This window comes from Poecilia reticulata, chromosome 8 (assembly GCF_904066995.2).
Source record: "Poecilia reticulata chromosome 8, P_reticulata-male-v2, whole genome shotgun sequence".
In the NCBI taxonomy this organism is placed as follows: Eukaryota; Metazoa; Chordata; class Actinopteri; order Cyprinodontiformes; family Poeciliidae; genus Poecilia; species Poecilia reticulata.
The window spans coordinates 1,327,491-1,347,557 of NC_088837.1; the positions used below are offsets into that span (position 1 = coordinate 1,327,491).

The window sequence follows — 20,067 nt, forward strand, 5'->3', positions numbered from 1 at the left end:
TGACTCTGCCTTAGCTGGCCTCTTCACAGGTGAGGACGACTCAGAGGACAGATGGTGTACTCAGCACTTCGTGTACTGGTGCCAGCGCAACCAGCTCCTGGTCAAGGAGCTAGCTCTATGCTAGTCCTTTGCAGTGCAGGTGGTTGGAGACAGAAGAACTCTGGCTAAAACCACATCACTGTAGGACAATGTCTCGCAGAACACTTATTTCTACTCTATTTGTTTCTATATTGATTCCACCCACCTGGTTGCATAGGTGTTGTCCCAGGCCAGGCCTGCAGGAGGCGCTTTGGTAGATAACTGGCTGTCTGGAGCTTAAGACAGCATAGCCTTCAGTTGTATATTCCTCGTAACGGGCGTTGATGGCAAGCCGACAAACCTTTACAAGGCCATCCCTGTCATCTTCATGGAAATAGGCGGAGCCATTGTCATACCTGCAGGACAGTCAGGTGATGGATGTAGATGTGATCACTGATAAACATTAACCAGGCTCATAAACTGCATCTGTGAACCCAGATTGCTATGATGTAAACTATGTTTGATAAGCTGCAGATATTGGACCATGGGATTAGTAAAATATCTATAATTTCAAGCAATTCTTCAAAATTACAAAAAAAACATGACAAACTGTTAGTGAAATGGAATATGGTGTCTTGCAGAATTGTATTTGGATTTTCTATGCAGATATGAATCTAACCACATAACCACATTGAATAACTCCCTACTTTTATTAAAGGAGCAGCATTATGTATTTTCCAGGCATATAGTGACATTTTATAGCACAATCAAGTAACTATGCTACCTTCAGTTTTTAGAAAAATGCTATATGTTTGTATGTAAATATGACTCAAAAGAATTTTAACTTTATAATTTAACACTATGAAATTGGGCCTTTGTCTCTTTAAAAACTCCTGTTCTTTCTGAAACTCTGTCTTCAGGAAGTCATCCCAACACGGCTCCTCTATTAACCCTCTAACAAAGTTTTTAAAAGCATTGCACTGAGAAGAAATTCCTATAATGAGCTCAGCAGATCCACAGTTCCACCAGGTGTTTGCTAATTGCTGAAGGCTTGTCTGAAGGAGCCGAGTGAGGGAGTTATGGGAGAGGGCTGCTCTGTGAGGCAGAAGCTTGGAAAATGCAGCTGTAACCCAAAGGCGTGGCTAGGTCCACCTGGGTGTTTTGCACAGCTGAATGGTTGCCATGGAGATTAAAGGATTTTGCAAGCATGCATGAAAAGGTCAAAAAAGTAAAATTTACATCATACAGACTATTTAATATGTTTATAAATAAATAATAATAAAAAACAACAAAAATACTCCGTTTTAAATATCTGACCAAAATTATGAAGTGTAATTGTGGAGACTTCAGATTCACATGCATCACTGGAGCAGATGGAGACAGACCTCTGTACTATTACATGCAAACCATATAAAATACAATGTAATTGCAAATGTAATGTGAGAAAATGTGAACAAGTATTTGAAGTATGAATACTTTCACAAGGTAAGGTATCAGTAGTTGGATGCTGATATTGTACCTGTCTAACACTTGACAAAGACCTTTTAAACCTGAATGTTGTTGCCTAAATGACGGAGGGTACTACAGGGTTTACCTGAAGATCCTGCAGAGCCACAGCGTGGTGTCAGACAGAATCCGAGTGGTTAGCTTCCGGAGCCGCTCTCTGTCTAACACGGAGATGTAAGCTGCCAGACTGTGGCCCAGCAAGGCCATGTGACCCTGTTCCCCCACATTCTGGATCCTGCTGGGCACAGCACACATAACCATCTGTGCACCACTAAGCTTCAATCAGTGGTCAGTTCTGCTTACGGCTGGCAGGCCTTGTCCCTCCCATCCTCTTCATCTTCCTCTTCATGGATGAGATGGTGAACAAGGTGCAGTATTGTGGTTACATCCTGGCCACTGCACATGAAACAGAACTTGAACTCGCAACTTTGTACATAGAAGACAACTGTTGTATCCAGTGAGCCACAGTGAAGCCAGTTTATTACCAGCGGAACATTCAGGTGCTGTAAAACCTTAGAGGGTTAACGGACATTATCTCAGTCATCAAACATGACTAATGCAGAACATTGTAGGCCACACTTCACCTTGCCTGCTGCTGGTGGTGTCAGACTGCCCCGGGGCAGCTGTGGCTACAATCCAGCAGCTCACCACCACCAGTGTGCCACCATGTGTGTAAATGACTGAATGTAGTGTGGAGCGCTTTGTGGGCTGGAATTGATAAAGCGCTATGTAAGTACAAGCCATTTACCATTTATTTAAGACATTTCTGTTAAATCTGAAATTTGTTCTTGTTTAGACACATCCAATACCACCATGCTTTTCCATTATAAAACATTCCGATGCCGAGTTGTACTCTAGTGATAATTAAAGCATACTGTGGTTCAGTGGATTTTAATTGTGGGGATTTTTATCATGTTTTGCATCCTGAGAAACTGTTAATATGTCACTAACATGTTAAAGATTATATTTCTGTTGAACATTGTCTTGATAAAAAAATCATTCTTCTAACACACAGCCTTCTTTAAACACAACAATACAAACAGGTTTTTAAAACAGCATCCGGGAGAGTAGAAAGATGTCTGCAATATACCCTGCAGAATGAAACACACACAAGGACTGAGCTGGAATAAAACCTGACCTGGGCTAGCTGTGTGTGTGTGCGTGTGTGTCACTGCTCCTTGTGGGAACCAAAGCCTGGTCTCCACAAGGGAAAAGGCTTCTTTTGGGTCAGGGGTTAGATTTAGGACTAAGGTGTGAATTGAATTTTGGTTAGGGTTAGGGCTGGGTCTCAACTGGTAATGGTTAGGTTTTAGGGTCAAGCAACTGAAATCAATGAAAAATGAATGGAAGTCAATGCAAAGTGCATGTGAAAACAGAAAAATGTAACGTGTGTGTAAGTGTCTTACTCTCCCTGTAGAGGTCCGGGGATACTGGTTCTACTGAAACGTCGGCTTTCCGTTCCTGCTTCTGGCTCCCTAAACACACACCACACAGCTCCATGAATTTCTCACCCCCTTCTTCCTTATTGTATAAAGATGATGTTGAACCCTACATCTGTCCATCTCCAAGGATCCTCATGGCTTCACTCAGGTTCTTTCCCACCTGAGCCAGAGCAGCATCCACCATGATCAAGGAAGAGATTTTGCTTCCTGAAGGAGAGTTAAGAAGAATTCACACATGAAGCACACAATGGATCAACAGACCAATATAAAGTAGGGTACAATTGTGAAGTGACAGGAAATTCACTCATTGTCAAAAAAGTGTGGCATGCATTTATGCTTGTACTCCTTTCAGACCGTTAACAATTGTCTTTAAACGGTAGCCTCCTATACCTGAAACTTTTTCTATTAAAGGCAGCTACAGTGGAGAGAAAGTTGCACAATATGAGAATTGCACTAATTGAAATTACAAAAATAAATGTGCTTCATAGAAACATGCCGATTTCAGAAAAACTTATGTTTTTGTAATAGGATGAGGTGGTTTCTCAGCTGTATCAAAATAGCTGAGCTTAGGATGAGCAGCGGGGCTCCAAACTGTGTGCAAGTAAATGATATGCTGGTGTATTATTGTCCCCATAATCATTCACTCCTCAGGTGGAAGTCGGAGAGGTTCAGCAGCGGAGCTCCTCTGGCTGAGAGAAGCTGAGTCAGTGGCCAACTCTCCTTCAGACCCTCGGTATGAGCTGGGGTTCGGACGCTAGTCGCACTTAAAGATGATACTCAGATGTTTATTTTTTTTATTAATTTAGTCGTTTGGAAAACTGCAATGGAAACACTTTTTTGCATCATGAGTCATGTGATCGACAGCCAGATGCTACTACTGGTAAAAGCAACGAGGAAGATGACAAGAAGTAGGACGATGAGGGTTTGTTTTAGTTTTTCGGACAGTGTGCAGCTGGCTCCACAAGAGCTCTCACACATTGGAATGACACAACACACAACATTTTCTGAACTGTGTGACGCTGCACAGTTCAGAAAATGTTGCGAGTCATTCCCACGTGTTGAATCCATAAACCTTTTGTAAATTCGCCAACTACAATTTTCACAAAGCTGTAGCTGCTCCCAAGTAGGTGGGGCTTGTTGCTCCAACACCTAAATAATGAGCCAATCAGAGGAGGCACCAAAGTCTCCTCTGATTGGCCGATAAAGATCGCTAGCAGCATGGCTGCCTTATGACTATATCCATAGACATAATATAAGAATAGACGCCTCATGGCCACTCACGCCAATTGTCGCTGACAAGATTTAGGGCGGCCATCTTGGAGAGGTCGACCGTTCCACTCAGCGTTATGTGTTTAGCAGGCACAATGACGTATCAGCGCATTTAATCAATCATTACACGCTTTTTTGTTACTGGAAACCATATTCAAACATCTATCAAAGCTACATTTATAAACAATTGTATTTTTAAGTATGTTTTTAATACATAGTTCAGCATATTTAAATATGCTTAGTGGCAATAACAATAGAATAGGAATGGAATATTCTGATATTGATGTATTATGAGCATATTACAAAGCACACATCCGTTCATAATTTATTTAGTAATATCAATACATATTTATATAACTATACAAACACAAACAAATAATGATTAATAATGACACAAATAATGATTAATGCTGAATAATATATATTGGATACATGCATGTATGCATATATATATATATATATATATATATATATATATATATATATATATATATATATATATATATATATATATATATATATATATATATATGTTTTTCAGCCGATGTGTTCTAGCTTCAGAGATTCAGCAACTGAGATTGAGTCCAAAATCCGATGCGAGATTCATCCGTGCTGCAGTGAATCCGTCTCTCTTTATAGATATCTCCCTCTTCTTCCTCACATCGTGTCTTTATAAAACCTACAAAACAAAAACGGAAGATTTCGGATGCATCTTACTTTTGACAGAGTGAAAGAATTACATATAAATAATAGTCTTTACCACCTGTGTAAACTTTGCTGGTGAATGTTATAACACATAAGTTTTATAATATATGTTACATTGTTTCATTTCTGATGTAGGCTCTTGTGTCAGATAATCTAAGTCAATGTTAGAGAATAATTACATTTTTTAGATTTACGGAATCTCAGTTAGCCTTCATAGAGGGGCTGAACGCCGTATTACACCAAGCACTGTAGCTAATGTTAGCTGGTATCTTGCCGGTGGACATAAATTCAGTAAAGTAATATTCTAATCACAAAATATACACAATAATATGTCCATCTTACTTGTGAAATACTGTTTGTCAAGCCCTCACATCAATGGACAAGCTCCGCCCAGAAACACCCCTTGAAAGTCCCACGTGACTTCATGTCTCACATTGACCTCCTGGCAGAGCTTAGGTTCTATGGGATTTTTCATTTTGACTGACTCTCTGCAGAGTATTTCTGAGTCGATTAGTTTAGCATTTCTGCCGGATTTTCACAAAATATCATCCACGACAATGGACAAGGGAACCAACAAGTTCATGTCATCTTTTTTGGACGACATCAAGATGTTTTAGCCACGTGATGCCTCTAACATTGTGCGAGTTGCAGCTAAACGCTACCAGTCGATGAGGAAAACAGCAGATCCTCACACCCTCAGCATAAATATAGCTGTGGACAAGATCGCTGATGCCTGTTGTTCTTGCAAGGCTGGGTGAGTTGGACATTCATGGTTTTGAGGGTTCAAATGTGCCTACGCCTGATACACGGTACTCGGTGCTAGCGTGGCTAACACGATTACAGTTTAGTAAAAGCTAGCGTGGCTAACACAATTACAGTTCAGTAAAAAGCCTTTTCAGGTGAAATAAAATCTTTAATGTATGTCAGATACGGTACACATTGCATATTGATCTGTTCAGCCAACGTAAGACTGTAACAGACAGGCTTCAGGATGTAGAAGTTGTATCGGTACTGCCATTATGCTGTACTTGGCTAAAACGTTTTTATAATGGATGTGTTTATTATTGACTTAATTTTTTTCATTCACTAAACACAAAGAAAGCAAAGCAATAATACTTACGCAAGCAGACACTTTGTTCTTATTGATCGTATGACGATTGAGCTGCAAATGCCGTCGTGCACAAGCTTTAATCCAAGCAAGGCATTCCGTTTCAGATTTTGGAAATCTGTGAATTTTAGTTCCACAAACATGATCAGGATACCTGACATCACCTGTGCAGATACCCCACTGAAGGAAAACCATTTTTTTTCGAGTCCTGACGCAAAAACTTTCTGTCGGTCTGGTAGTCCACAATGTACATTAGCATGAGTTTGTGAGCCGGTGTTATGCCCAGAAAAGCCCCCCTGCCCAAATTTGCATCCCCTGTCGCGGGAGCGCGCATCGCTCTAAGCTCTCGCATATTGACGAGGAAACGGATAAAAATATGACCGAAGAGGAAATTTTAAGATATTTGTAACATTATCACGTTTCCTAACCATGTAATCCCTAATACGGTGGGTTTTATTTCGCAAATTATTTGAAATAAATACGGTTTTTACACTTTTATTGACACATATGAGTCGAACTTTTTTTCAGTCCGTGTCTGTTGTAAACGTTCTCCGCAAATGGTTTGAAATTCTCTGCTTTGTCTTTTGATATCATAATAGCTCAAAAGCATTACAACAGAGACCCATTATGTAGAACATTTTATATCATGCTTCACTTCTAGTCTGTTAATGTAGGAGGAAATGCAACTTAATTTATGAGCCTGAAAATATTGGCATCCGTCTTGTTGATATGAAACTTATAGCATTAGCTCAGAGAACAAGTGTAATTACGTAGAAGAGATTAAATCATTTCAACTCTTTATTTCCCCCAATTAGCACAGGGATGCATGTTTTGGCAATATAAATTTTGAGCCTGCCACAATATGCATCCCTTCTTTATTCCCCACAAATATTATCCTATCGATATAAAACATGTACCAGCAGTTCTTGGAACTACTCAGATTATGTAGAAAAAAATATTTCACTATTAACTCTTGAATTCTTTAAATTAGCACAGGGATGCATTTTTGGACAATATGGATTTCCAGCCTGCCAAAATATGCATCCCATATCTATTCCCCTCAAATATTATCCAATTGATTTAAAACTTATAACAGCAGTTCTTGGAGCTACTCTCATTATGTAGAAATAGTTATTTTACTTTTATCTCTTTATTTCTCAAAGTTGGCACAGGGATGCATTTTTGGGCAATATGGATTTCCAGCCTGCCAAAATATGCACCCCTCTCTATTCCCTTCAAATATTATCCTATTGATTTAAAACTTATACCAGCATTTCTTGGAGCTACTCTCATTATGTAGAAATAGTTATTTCATTCTTAACTCTTTATTTCTCAAAGTTAGCACAGGGATGCATTTTTGGGCAATATCTCCAGCCTGCCAAAATATGCACCCCTCTCTATTCCCTTCAAATATTATCCTATTGATTTAAAACTTATACCAGCATTTCTTGGAGCTACTCTCATTATGTAGAAATAGTTATTTCATTCTTAACTCTTTAATTCTTCAAATTAGCACAGGGGTGCGTTTTTGGGCAAATTTCCAGCCTGCCAAAATATGCACCCCTCTCTATTCCCTTCAAATATTATCCTATTGATTTAAAACTTATACCAGCATTTCTTGGAGCTACTCTCATTATGTAGAAATAGTTATTTCATTCTTAACTCTTTAATTCTTCAAATTAGCACAGGGATGCGTTTTTGGGCAAATTTCCAGCCTGCCAAAATATGCACCCCTCTCTATTCCCTTCAAATATTATCCTGTTGATTTAAAACTTATAACAGCATTTCTTGGAGCTACTCTCATTATGTATAAATAGTTATTTTACTTTTAACTCTTTATTTCTCAAAGTTAGCACAGGGATGCATTTTTGGGCAATATGGATTTCCAGCCTGCCAAAATATGCACCCCTCTCTATTCCCTTCAAATATTATCCAATTGATTTAAAACTTATAACAGCAGTTCATGGAGCTACTCTCATTATGTAGAAATAGTTATTTTACTTTTAACTCTTTATTTCTCAAAGTTAGCACAGGGATGCATTTTTGGGCAATATGGATTTCCAGCCTGCCAAAATATGCACCCCTCTCTATTCCCCTCAAATATTATCCAATTGATTTAAAACTTATAAGAGCAGTTCTTGGAGCTACTCTCATTATGTAGAAAAAGTTATTTCACTCTTAACTCTTCAATTCTTCAAATTAGCACTGGGATCCATATTGCCCCAAAATGCATCCCTGTGCTAACTTTGAGAAATAAAGAGTTAAAAGTAAAATAACTATTTCTACATAATGAGAGTAGCTCCAAGAAATGCTGTTATAAGTTTTAAATCAATTGGATAATATTTGAAGGGAATAGAGAGGGGTGCATATTTTGGCAGGCTGGAAATCCATATTGCCCAAAAATGCATCCCTGTGCTAACTTTGAGAAATAAAGAGTTAAGAATGAAATAACTATTTCTACATAATGAGAGTAGCTCCAAGAAATGCTGTTATAAGTTTTAAATCAATAGGATAATATTTGAAGGGAATAGAGAGGGGTGCATATATGGCAGGCTGGAAATTTGCCCAAAAACGCACCCCTGTGCTAATTTGAAGAATTAAAGAGTTAAGAATGAAATAACTATTTCTACATAATGAGAGTAGCTCCAAGAAATGCTGGTATAAGTTTTAAATCAATAGGATAATATTTGAAGGGAATAGAGAGGGGTGCATATTTTGGCAGGCTGGAAATTTGCCCAAAAACGCACCCCTGTGCTAATTTGAAGAATTAAAGAGTTAAGAATGAAATAACTATTTCTACATAATGAGAGTAGCTCCAAGAAATGCTGGTATAAGTTTTAAATCAATAGGATAATATTTGAAGGGAATAGAGAGGGGTGCATATTTTGGCAGGCTGGAGATATTGCCCAAAAATGCATCCCTGTGCTAACTTTGAGAAATAAAGAGTTAAGAATGAAATAACTATTTCTACATAATGAGAGTAGCTCCAAGAAATGCTGGTATAAGTTTTAAATCAATAGGATAATATTTGAAGGGAATAGAGAGGGGTGCATATGTTGGCAGGCTGGAAATCCATATTGCCCAAAAATGCATCCCTGTGCCAACTTTGAGAAATAAAGAGATAAAAGTAAAATAACTATTTCTACATAATGAGAGTAGCTCCAAGAACTGCTGTTATAAGTTTTAAATCAATTGTATAATATTTGAGGGGAATAGATATGGGATGCATATTTTGGCAGGCTGGAAATCCATATTGTCCAAAAATGCATCCCTGTGCTAATTTAAAGAATTCAAGAGTTAATAGTGAAATATTTTTTTCTACATAATCTGAGTAGTTCCAAGAACTGCTGGTACATGTTTTATATCGATAGGATAATATTTGTGGGGAATAAAGAAGGGATGCATATTGTGGCAGGCTCAAAATCTATATTGCCAAAACATGCATCCCTGTGCTAATTGGGGGAAATAAAGAGTTGAAATGATTTAATCTCTTCTACGTAATTACACTTGTTCTCTGAGCTAATGCTATAAGTTTCATATCAACAAGACGGATGCCAATATTTTCAGGCTCATAAATTAAGTTGCATTTCCTCCTACATTAACAGACTAGAAGTGAAGCATGATATAAAATGTTCTACATAATGGGTCTCTGTTGTAATGCTTTTGAGCTATTATGATATCAAAAGACAAAGCAGAGAATTTCAAACCATTTGCGGAGAACGTTTACAACAGACACGGACTGAAAAAAAGTTCGACTCATATGTGTCAATAAAAGTGTAAAAACCGTATTTATTTCAAATAATTTGCGAAATAAAACCCACCGTATTAGGGATTACATGGTTAGGAAACGTGATAATGTTACAAATATCTTAAAAATTTTCTCTTCGGTCATATTTTTATCCGTTTCCTCGTCAATATGCGAGAGCTAAGAGCGATGCGCGCTCCCGCGACAGGGGATGCAAATTTGGGCAGGGGGGCTTTTCTGGGCATAACACCGGTCCCTCATGTGATAGCTGCGCTGTGACGTAAAATGGGTATTAGCCAATGAAAGGCGGACCCTGTGGTAAAGTCCATAGTCCATCGATCCGAACAACAATATCCCTCAGTGCTGAGGCATCTTCTGCTGTTTTGGTTGAGCAAAGTAGGAAGGACAACCGCTCCAAGATGGCCGCCGTATTTCCTGCGCCGGAGCAGCCAATGCGGGGTCTACTCTTATATTATGTCTATGACTATATCCACCTGTTTACATCCATCGCTGAAATTATTGCTAATGACTTACTACATGAACAAATTTATTCATGTGACTTTCATTATTACTTAATGGAAACACCATAATTGCAGAATTGTTTTGTTTCAACAATGAATGAATATAAACAAAGATTTGCATACACTTGTAATGGAAATGCAGCTACTAGATAAAAACTACCGACTGTGGTCTGAGTAGCAATGCATAAATAATAAAATTTAACAATTGCCCTTAAATTATGTCCACCTGCTGGTACTTAATCAAATGTATCAGGGTTTTCATGTTGACCTGGAGGATGAATCTGCACTTCATGCCAGACTGGAATGACAATGTCCACTTCAGCCAAAGTTTTGGCTGAGCTGAAATCAGGGAACATTCCTCCAAGTGAAGAGATCAGAAGTGGGCAAGACTCCGTGAACGAGGGGTTTCCAGATCACAGGCTCTCGACGCAGAGAAAATTCTGCAAGCTACAGTGGTGGTTCATCTGCACCAGACGCTAGTCGCGCTAAAAAATGATACTCAGATGTTTATTTTTTTATTCATTTAGTTAAAAATAAAGCTTAGGTCAATTTTTTCCCTCAGTTTCTTTGCTGATAGAGCAGGAAGAACAAACAAAAAAATGTGTGAGGAGACGGCTTCTCTGTCGAAGTAAACCTGACCTGGGCTAGCTGGTCAGGTCAGCTCCAAGAGGAGTCGGCTCCAAGAGGAACTTATTTGATCCCCGCCCACTTCTGAAGCAGCTCTCTGCTCAATGCAAACACAACCTGGGCCGGAGTACAACAGGGCAGGGCCGGAGGGGGCTGGGCCCTGCAGCGACAAAAGGCCTGAGGAGAGAACTGATCTGAGAAGCAGCAAAGAAGACCTGAGGAAGCTGCAAAGATCCAGAGCTAAGGTGGAATAACCTGTTTGACTAGACAACTATTAGTCAATATATAAATGTAAAATATATATACTTTTATTGTCATTGTTATAATACCAAAATGATATTCAGGCATCACAATGCCGTTACACCCGAATTTCCCCTTTGAGGGACAATAAAGATTGTTTCTATTCTATTCTGTTGAGCATAAGCAAAAAGTGCAGATCGTACAAGTGGAATCTCATATAGTGCAATAACAAATAATAGTAATAATAGTTGGCCAAAAGTTCCATATACTTGTATATAATAAACAGTCATGTTTGTAGTTGCTAGAAGTCATGTTAGGGACACACCAAACGTGAGGAAGAAGTGTTTTGGTCACAAAAACCAATTGTATATGTCCAGTAGTATGCTGAGCCATGGTGGTGGCTGCATCATGCTGTGGGGATGCTCTTTTTACGATAGATAAAGTTGGTCAGAGAAATCCTGAGGAAAACAAATAGAAAAATCAGTACCTAGGCTTGAGATGGATTCGCTTTTTTTTGTAAGAACAGGAAAAGGCATTCTGACCTAGATCAGGAATGCTGGTAGAGACCAACCTGCAAGCTTACAGCTTGAATATTTTTCTCAAAACTAATATTTAACATTTTTGATTAAATACAATTACATTTATGGCTCTAATATGGCAAAAGGTTCTAAAGGTATGAATACTTTTACGGATTAGACAAATAAGTTTGAACATTGGCTAAAAGTTGGATATATGACGACTTAAATGAGCAACACCAATTCATTTTTTTGGAAGTTGGTTGAATTTTTAACCCTTTAGGTCATATCCATCCATCCATTTTCGGTTATTTAAATATCTGACCCAGAACATTAGGAAGAGCAGCGGGGCTCCAAACTGTGTGCAGGTAACTGATATGCTGGTGTATTATCATCCCCATAAGTCTGAGAGGTTCAGCAGCGGAGCTCCTCTGGCTGAGAGAAGCCGAGTCAGCGGCTAACTCTCCTTCAGACCCTCGGTACGAGCTGGGGTTCGGACATACGAAACCAGCAGCGAGCGATCCCAGCTGAAACAAACCCCACATCATATTCCCAGCTTTCCACAGCACCCGCTCCTCACCTTTTGCAGTCCACAGCTGACAGCTCGACACCTGTGCTCCGTGAAAAAGGACGCAGAGAATTCGCTGCTAGGTAACGCGAGGGAGCCCCTGCAGAAGTCTCCGGGAAAGCCCGTAGAAAAAAAAATTAAGTCGCCAGTTTTGAATTTATTACGAATTAAATAAACTGTCTCCGTAGGAGATTTCTGTTAACCACTGGCCGAACTGGACAGTTTACTTCCTGGACCTGCCGAACGACGTGCATTCCACGCTGGCAGCGCTGACGTCACGCCCGCCCCGCAGGATTGGTCAACTGGTAGCAGCTGATAATCACACAGCATATGTGTACTCGCTTAGCTGAACATGGAACTGCAACTATAACCAAACAGTAGCAGTTTTAGTGGAATAATGGGTGAAAAGCAAAACATTGATACAGCATTTAGAGTAATGCTGAGGTCATACGGAGAGAAGGGATGATTCTGAGTCACTGGAGTCTTCTGGGGAAGCTTCCTAAACTTGTAGTGTTGAGGAAACGGTGGAACATGTTTATGGGATTTAGGAAGTATGAGAATCAAACGAGTCATGGAACTGCAGAGTACTTGGAACCGAGTTTCAAGGACAATTTATTTCAGTTAAATAAAGTTGAAGCCTTGAAGGTAAAAAAGACCTTGGTTTTTGAAGACCATTGATCACATTGAGAGACTTAACGAAATGTCATTAAGTGTGATGAATATCTGATGTAGAGCTTTAATGCAACAAATTGGATGCTCCTGCCATAAGATCCTGAGTAAGAAGGACATGGAGCTGTTAAATATGCTGAACAGCAGCTGCCACAGCCTTTAAAATGAAATAGACAATTTTATTGAGAACATGAGCAAAAATGAACCCAGCTTATTTTAAAAATTCTATTTTCCTGAAGGTAAAAATGATGCTTCATTGGCAAGCTTGTTCCGTGGCCTTCTTCACTTTCTTTTAAATTTATAAGATGTGTAATCCCTTGTAAGTCTATGCAAAATGGGCAACATACAAAGGCGCATGACAAAATAAATACATTGAATCAAAAAAAACTAGACAAGTTATGGATGAGTGATGGGGGGAACAGGGTGCAGCTGTGAGGAGACTAAAGAGGCAGGCTGAGGGAAGGAGACTAAAAATCATGAGATAAGCTGAGGAGAACAAAAACAAAATCTATGAAAATGCATAAAGAATAAAATGTAAGTATAAAATAAGAAACTGAATACAGTGGAATGAACCGATATAGTGAGACCAAGAAATATCTAAGAATAAATCTCTTGTCTACAGAGCCGTCTGGTGACACGCAGTGGATACAGGAACGACTTTTTTAATTAATTGGTATGACTTAATATTTTATGAGAACAACTTAATTACTGAAACTCCTGACTACTAACCTTTTTCTCCGATGTCACCAGACGGACTCTCTGGGCTCCATACTTGTCTGAAGCTGTATGTGTGTAAAAAAGGAACTTTTTTTACACACATACCTGGTCCTTATGTTTGTCTGAGGACCAGGCAAACATGTAATTTGCCTGGTCCTCAAGGCAAATTACATGTTTTAGAAGTTTCCCTGCTTTAATGTGCCTGATTCAACTGATTGCAGTTCAACAAACGCCTGTTAATCAGTCATCGATTGGAATCAGCTGGAAGGAAGCAAGGAAATACCAACCCTGGTGCCTTGAGGACCAGGGTTGGAAACCACAGGAAAAAAAACACTCCAATAAGCCACCAACAGGGAGCGCTGTTGCTTAATGAAGGACTGATTGGGATGTTCAGTTTTTCTCAAGGCTGTACATCAGGGGTCACCAAACGTTTTCCTGTGAGGGCCACATAACTTTTCCCTTCACTGGTGGGGGGCCGGAGTCAGTTTGTAACAGAAAAAGTGTGACGATTGCAGGAGTGCCTAAATGTAAAATGTTCTTGTTTTCCAGAAAGCACAATCAAATAACCCTGTCTGGGTTCTTCACAGAAAAAATCCAGGAAATAACACTATTTGTTAAATAAACATGTATTTTCCGGAATATAATCGCACGCGCTATAAGCCGCAGATATCTCTGCCGCTCTAGGTTTTCCACAATGATGCAGCAGCAGAGGGGGGCGGACACCCAAAATTTGAGTCATAACAGGTCAATTGAATATCACATTTATTACGGTTGAAAAAGAAAATTTTGCCTAGTTTAGATTTAACTGAGCTGATTACGGTAGTTTCCAAACAGTAACTGTAACAGTAAAAGTGCTGATCCTCCGTGTCTGCTACTAGCATGTGCTAAATGAAAATGGGCGCTTTCTTCTTGCTCTCCATCGCTATGAGTTACAGTAATCATTCAAATCCAAACTTAGGCCCCGTTTACACGACAATGATGCAATGAAAATTGAATTTTTGTTTCGTTTCTGTTAACACATTTACATGAAGACGTTCTAATTACAATCTTTGTTTACAAACGGTACACATCGAAAAAGTGTAATGCTCTCGCCACGCCACTAGTCGGTGCTAGGTTCTTTGAAACTAAGTGTGCATGTGTTGTTTTTTTAAGATCTACTTGAAAGCACGTCGATTCGCGTTTCCCCATCAAGTATTATTCCCCCAGATATTAGAGGAAAACACGCACTATGTGCATCTGATTAGCGCGCAGTTGGAAAAAAAAGTGGGATAACTTTCCTGAAACACGTTGTTTGAGCTTTCACGGTGTCCGTAGTTCTCTAGATAAGAGCGCTTAACAAGCAAGTGCTTGTTATGAGCGCTGAATAAGCACACGTGTATTTTGCCACCTGGGCTGTGCGGAGCGGTGAAGAGACGCAGAGGGAACCATAGACATTATGTCCATGGAGGGAACCGTATCTGATGGGGAAACACAAACTGTAGTAACACCCATAGACATAAGAGTAGATGCTTCATGGACCGCTCTCGCCTATTGTCGCTGACGAGATTTAGGGCGGCCATCTTGGAGCGGTCCACCACTCCACTCAGCGTTATGTGTTCAGCAGGCACAATGACGTATCAGCGCGTTCATAACACGCTTTTTTGTTACTGGAAACCATATTCAAATATCTATCAAAACTACATTTCTAAACAATTGTATTTTTTAAGTATGTTTTTAATATATAGTTCAGCATATTTAAATATGCTTAGTGGCTATAACAATAGAATAGGAATGGAATATTCTGATATTGATGTATGATGAGCATATTACAAAGCCCACAGCCGTTCATAATTTATTTATTAATTTATTTAGTAAGATCAATACATATTTATATAACTATACAAACACAAATAAATAATGATTAATAATGACAAATAAATAATTATTAATACTGAATAATATATATTGGATACATGTTTATATGTATGAATGTATATACATCCATACATATATAGATATATATCTATGTTTTCCAGCCGACGAGTTCTAGCTTCAGTGATTGACCTGAGATTGAGTCCAAAATCCGATGTGAGATTCATCCGTGCTGCAGTGAATCCGTCTCTCTTTATAGATATCTCCCACTTATTCCTCACATCGTGTCTTTATAAAACCTACAAAACAAAAATGGAAGATTTGGGATGTATCTTACTTTTGACAGAGTGAGAGAATTACATATAAATAATAGTCTTTACCACCTGTGTAAACTTTGCTGGTGAATGTTATAACACATAATAAGTTTTATAATGTATGCTACATTGTTTCATTTCTAATGTAGGCTCTTGTGTCAGATAATCTAAGTCAATGTTAGAGAATAATACATTTTTTTTAGATTTACGGAATCTCAATTATCCTTTATAGTGGGGCTGAACCCCGTATTACACCAAACACTGTAGCTAATATTAGCTGGTATCTTGCCGGTGGACACAAATACAGTAAAGTAATTACCATAGACAACACCAGCATTGTCAGTAGTTTCTTCTTCTGTGGATTGTAGAAAGCAGCTATGTTTTGCGTCATACTATACATAAACTAGGGAGTCCCTGACAAAAAAGATCCATTTACTCTGTTTACAAAACAACGGAGACCAGTACGTTTTAGAAACATTGCACTCTGGAACCTGTTCTCAAACTGTGCCGTTGTCAGAGAAAAAATTCGCCATTTTCGTGTAAACGTACACTACAAACACAACGAAACTCTTCCGTTTTCACCCGAAATTGTTGTCGTGTAAACGGGGCCTTAGTGTGTTACTGTCTAAAAGACAAGTACTTTTAATAAGACAAGTACTTGACAATAAGACAAATACTTTTAATGAAGATACGTGAGTTAAAGACGTTATTAAGTTAATATCAACCACAGAAATTGCTGGACACAAGGTCTCCTTCGCACACATTGCCCAGATCCTTAGACTGTCTCCTCCTGTTTGGCTTCTTCCCTTTAAGTAATCTGATACCAAGTCTTCACCAGGTTGGCTATATGAATCTTACGTTATGAGGATGTAAATCATGTGGACGGCAGACAGTTTTCAGTTAGAAACTTGGGTCAAGATGTGAATTTGAGCCTCTCACTGACAGCGTGTCCTTAGGCAAAAATTGCTGCAAAATCAATCAACCAACCACAAATCAGTCAATTATATTTATAAAGCACCCTTCACGCTAAAAGCAGCTCAAAGGACTGTACAGAATCATAAACAATAAACCCACAAGAAGATACATAAGAGCTTGTATCTACCTGCTCCTTTTTGAATAATGAAAAATGGCATGTCAATGGGCATAATTATTTGGCTTATTAATTTTTTTTCTGTTTTTGTTTCTTGCCTGTTTGAAATAAATAAATATTCCCAACCAAAATAAAGAAAAAACATGGAAAAACACACAAATATTAGGAAAATGTAGCAACTGAACAGAGATTTCTGCCTTTCTGTTATTTTGCCATTGGGCCTACAGCACAAAGAGATTCACAATGAATCACAATAGGTACATGTGTAAAAAAAAAAAAAGCAACAAAAAAAAAGCATGAAAACAAGACCAAAAGGGAAAATTCAGATCATACACCAATCTAATAAAAAGTCAACCTACTTTGAGACCCCAATCAGTAACTGTTTAAAACTCCTTAAAGTCATGCTTGCTCTGTATCGTCTACCAGAAGGCAGCAGTTCAAACAGATGCGAATCAGGATGGATGACATCTCTAGTAACTTTTTTTTGTCTCGGACAAAATACGGTTGTTAGTGTTGTCCAAGGAGGAAGCAAGAGGACATCCAACAATTCTTTTCTCAGACTTGATGATGATCCAGTTCAGTAGTATTAAGCTGCTTGTCCGGTGCCAGATGACCTCAGGGTCTAAGTTAATAGCAGCTTTGCGAGACAGGATGGCGCAAGATTGCTAAGACATTTAAAAACCACTAAAAGAAACTTAAAATAATTCCTGAGACGTACAGGGAGCCAGTGCAATGATTTTAAAACAGATGAGTTTGTCTTCTGGTCTTGGTTAGCACAGGAGCAGCAGAGTTTTGTAATAGGTGAAAGCTGGACAGATTGTTTTTAGGGAAACCAGAAAGCCGGTGTCTTAACAGCTAGAAATAAAAACATACAGTCTCAGTATTAGCCAGAGGGAGAAGAGAGGAGACTGGCTATACTTTTTACATGATGTAATCAGATACACTGTGTCTACTCTCACACTCTTATTGGTCCTTGCATTGATGCCTGCTGAATTTTGAGCATAAGTTCCCCATTCAGCAGTTTTGATCATCCATCCATTTTCTGTACACCCTTGTCCCTAGTAGGGCCAGGAGGGGTGCTGGTGCCTATCTCCAGCCAGAAAGGGGGTACACCCAGTACTGGTTGCTAGCCTGTCTCAGTGGTTCTTATCAAAATGCTCCAATCATAACTTTGCTTCAAAGTGGATTAGTGTTGTCAGTATAAACACCAGTGATGGAATGGAAAGAAGCAAAATAACGTTTTGGCTGTACTTAAGTACACGTGTCATGTATTTGTTCTTTAAACAGTAGATTTAATGATGGGTACTTTTGACTTGTACTCCACTACTTTTTACATTCAGAATCTGTATTTTCTACTCCGCTACATTTCTATTATGTGTTGCATGTTGCTTTACATGTTACATTCATGTCACATTGCATTTTTTTTGTTTTATTAATTTGAAATTAATTAACGACTTATTATTAAAGGTTAACTTGCTAACTTGTTAGCCTGCTATTAAAAAAAAACGCTTGAAAAGTCTTTTGAAAGTCAAAAATTTTTTTGACTTTTGAAACTCAGAAATTTCTAAGATTTTTAAGTTTGAGTCTAAGTTTTTTTGTAGAATATTTCTGAGATGAATCTCAAAATTTCAGAGTTTTTTGGTAGAAATTTACTCCTTTTTATTTAGAAACGAAATCTATCTACGCTGGTCCTAATACGCTGTCGTACATTTCTTCCACCCTTTCATTTCTACCACCTCCCGTGACACACACAGCACACAGATCCATATCTACGAGTCACACAGATGAGGGAAAGCTACTGTGACATTAATCCTCTCTGGCTCAGAGCTACAGGACTAATGAGAGGCCCCTGACCCTCGCTACCATCAGGAGAGTGTGTGAGAAGGAATCTTCCAAACAGAGACATTACAGTGGCTGCATGTTGCTGCTGACTGTGGGTGTTCAGTTAGCTATTCTGTTCATCTAACCTGCTGTCTCACTCATCCCTAATCTCTGCTTGTGATGGGCTTGATAGTTCCCAGTGGTGCATTTGTGTTTACATAAAAGTGTGAGTGAGACGACAATTGAGTGTGTTTCTCAGTGTGCGCGTGTGTTTGGATGTGTGTGTGTGTGTGTGTGTGTGTGTGCGTGTGTGCGTGTGTGTGTGTGTGTGTGCGTGTGTGTGTGTGTGTGTGTGTGTGTTCATGCGTGCTCTGGCTGGCCTGAAGGAATCTTCTTACACTGGCTTGATGTGTATGGCAGACTGTCAGGTGAAGAATTTGTGAACTGCATTCCAGGGTAATTTAGATCAAATGGCACAGAGATAACCTGAAGTAACTGGTGCACCAAGGACACAAATGCTTCTTTTTAGCCTCAGTGTGGGTGATGTAACAGAGAACTCTGATGAGATATGGTGAATATAGGTTTAACATGACAATGAAAAGAGTTGGTGTGACTCATTAGAAGCAGGCCTTCACACAGGAAGCCTAAATTATGGGTCTTTGCTGCTGTTCTGTGAAAGTGAAGACCTCTGGATGTTCCTGCAGTTACATTTATTTGAATCGTTGCCTCTTTTGTTGTAGCAGAGCTGATGATTGAGGTTTGTTCCATGTGGATTGCTCTGTGGAAGTAAAATGGTCACTGCAGTCTGTTACTGAGCTCAGCAGGAAGTCAGTTTTAGCAGTTTAATAATAATCAACTCTACTAATAGGGAACATTTTGTTTACGGAAAAAGAGGAGCAAATTTTCAGTCAAAAAACTCAGAAATGTTGCGATTAATCTCAGAGGTTTTCTTGAAAAATCATGGAAATGTCCAAATTTCAAAATACTAACATTTTCAACTTTTGGAAATTTTCTGAGTTTGAAAAGTCAAATATTTTCAAATTTTCAAACACAGTTTTCTACAACATTTCAGAGTTTTTTCTAGCATTTATTTATTTATTTTTCTACGTTCGTGGCTCAGAAAGGTTCCTGTTTTTTCTAGAACGTTTCTGAGCTTTTTGGCCTTTTTTAATCTATCTACCTCGGCCTAAATTCTCCATTGTAATAAAATACAAACATAAATTTTACCATGTGCTGTACCAGATTACAGCACAAACTAATTTGCATCTGCAGTCCCTTGATGGAAAACAAATCAATCCGGACCTAGACTAGGCCATTCTGAAAACGTTTTGATCTGAAGGA

At 38.8% G+C, this 20,067-nt stretch overlaps 1 protein-coding gene across 1 annotated transcript in view; it reads right to left on the reverse strand.

Moving 5' to 3' along the window:
* The window catches only part of pdxdc1 (pyridoxal-dependent decarboxylase domain containing 1), a 31,770-nt gene extending 19,255 nt beyond the window's left edge, over window positions 1-12,515 (reverse strand). Inside the window, exons 1-6 of the mRNA XM_008415030.3 lie at window positions 12,277-12,515; window positions 3,077-3,173; window positions 2,931-2,999; window positions 1,828-1,920; window positions 1,613-1,759; window positions 245-434 (exon numbers count right to left, since the gene is read on the reverse strand). Of these exons, the coding sequence (XP_008413252.2) occupies window positions 245-434; window positions 1,613-1,759; window positions 1,828-1,920; window positions 2,931-2,999; window positions 3,077-3,150 (573 nt within the window). The 5' untranslated portion in view covers window positions 3,151-3,173; window positions 12,277-12,515. The remainder of the gene's footprint in view (window positions 1-244; window positions 435-1,612; window positions 1,760-1,827; window positions 1,921-2,930; window positions 3,000-3,076; window positions 3,174-12,276) is intronic.
* Between the last annotated feature and the right edge of the window lie 7,552 nt (window positions 12,516-20,067).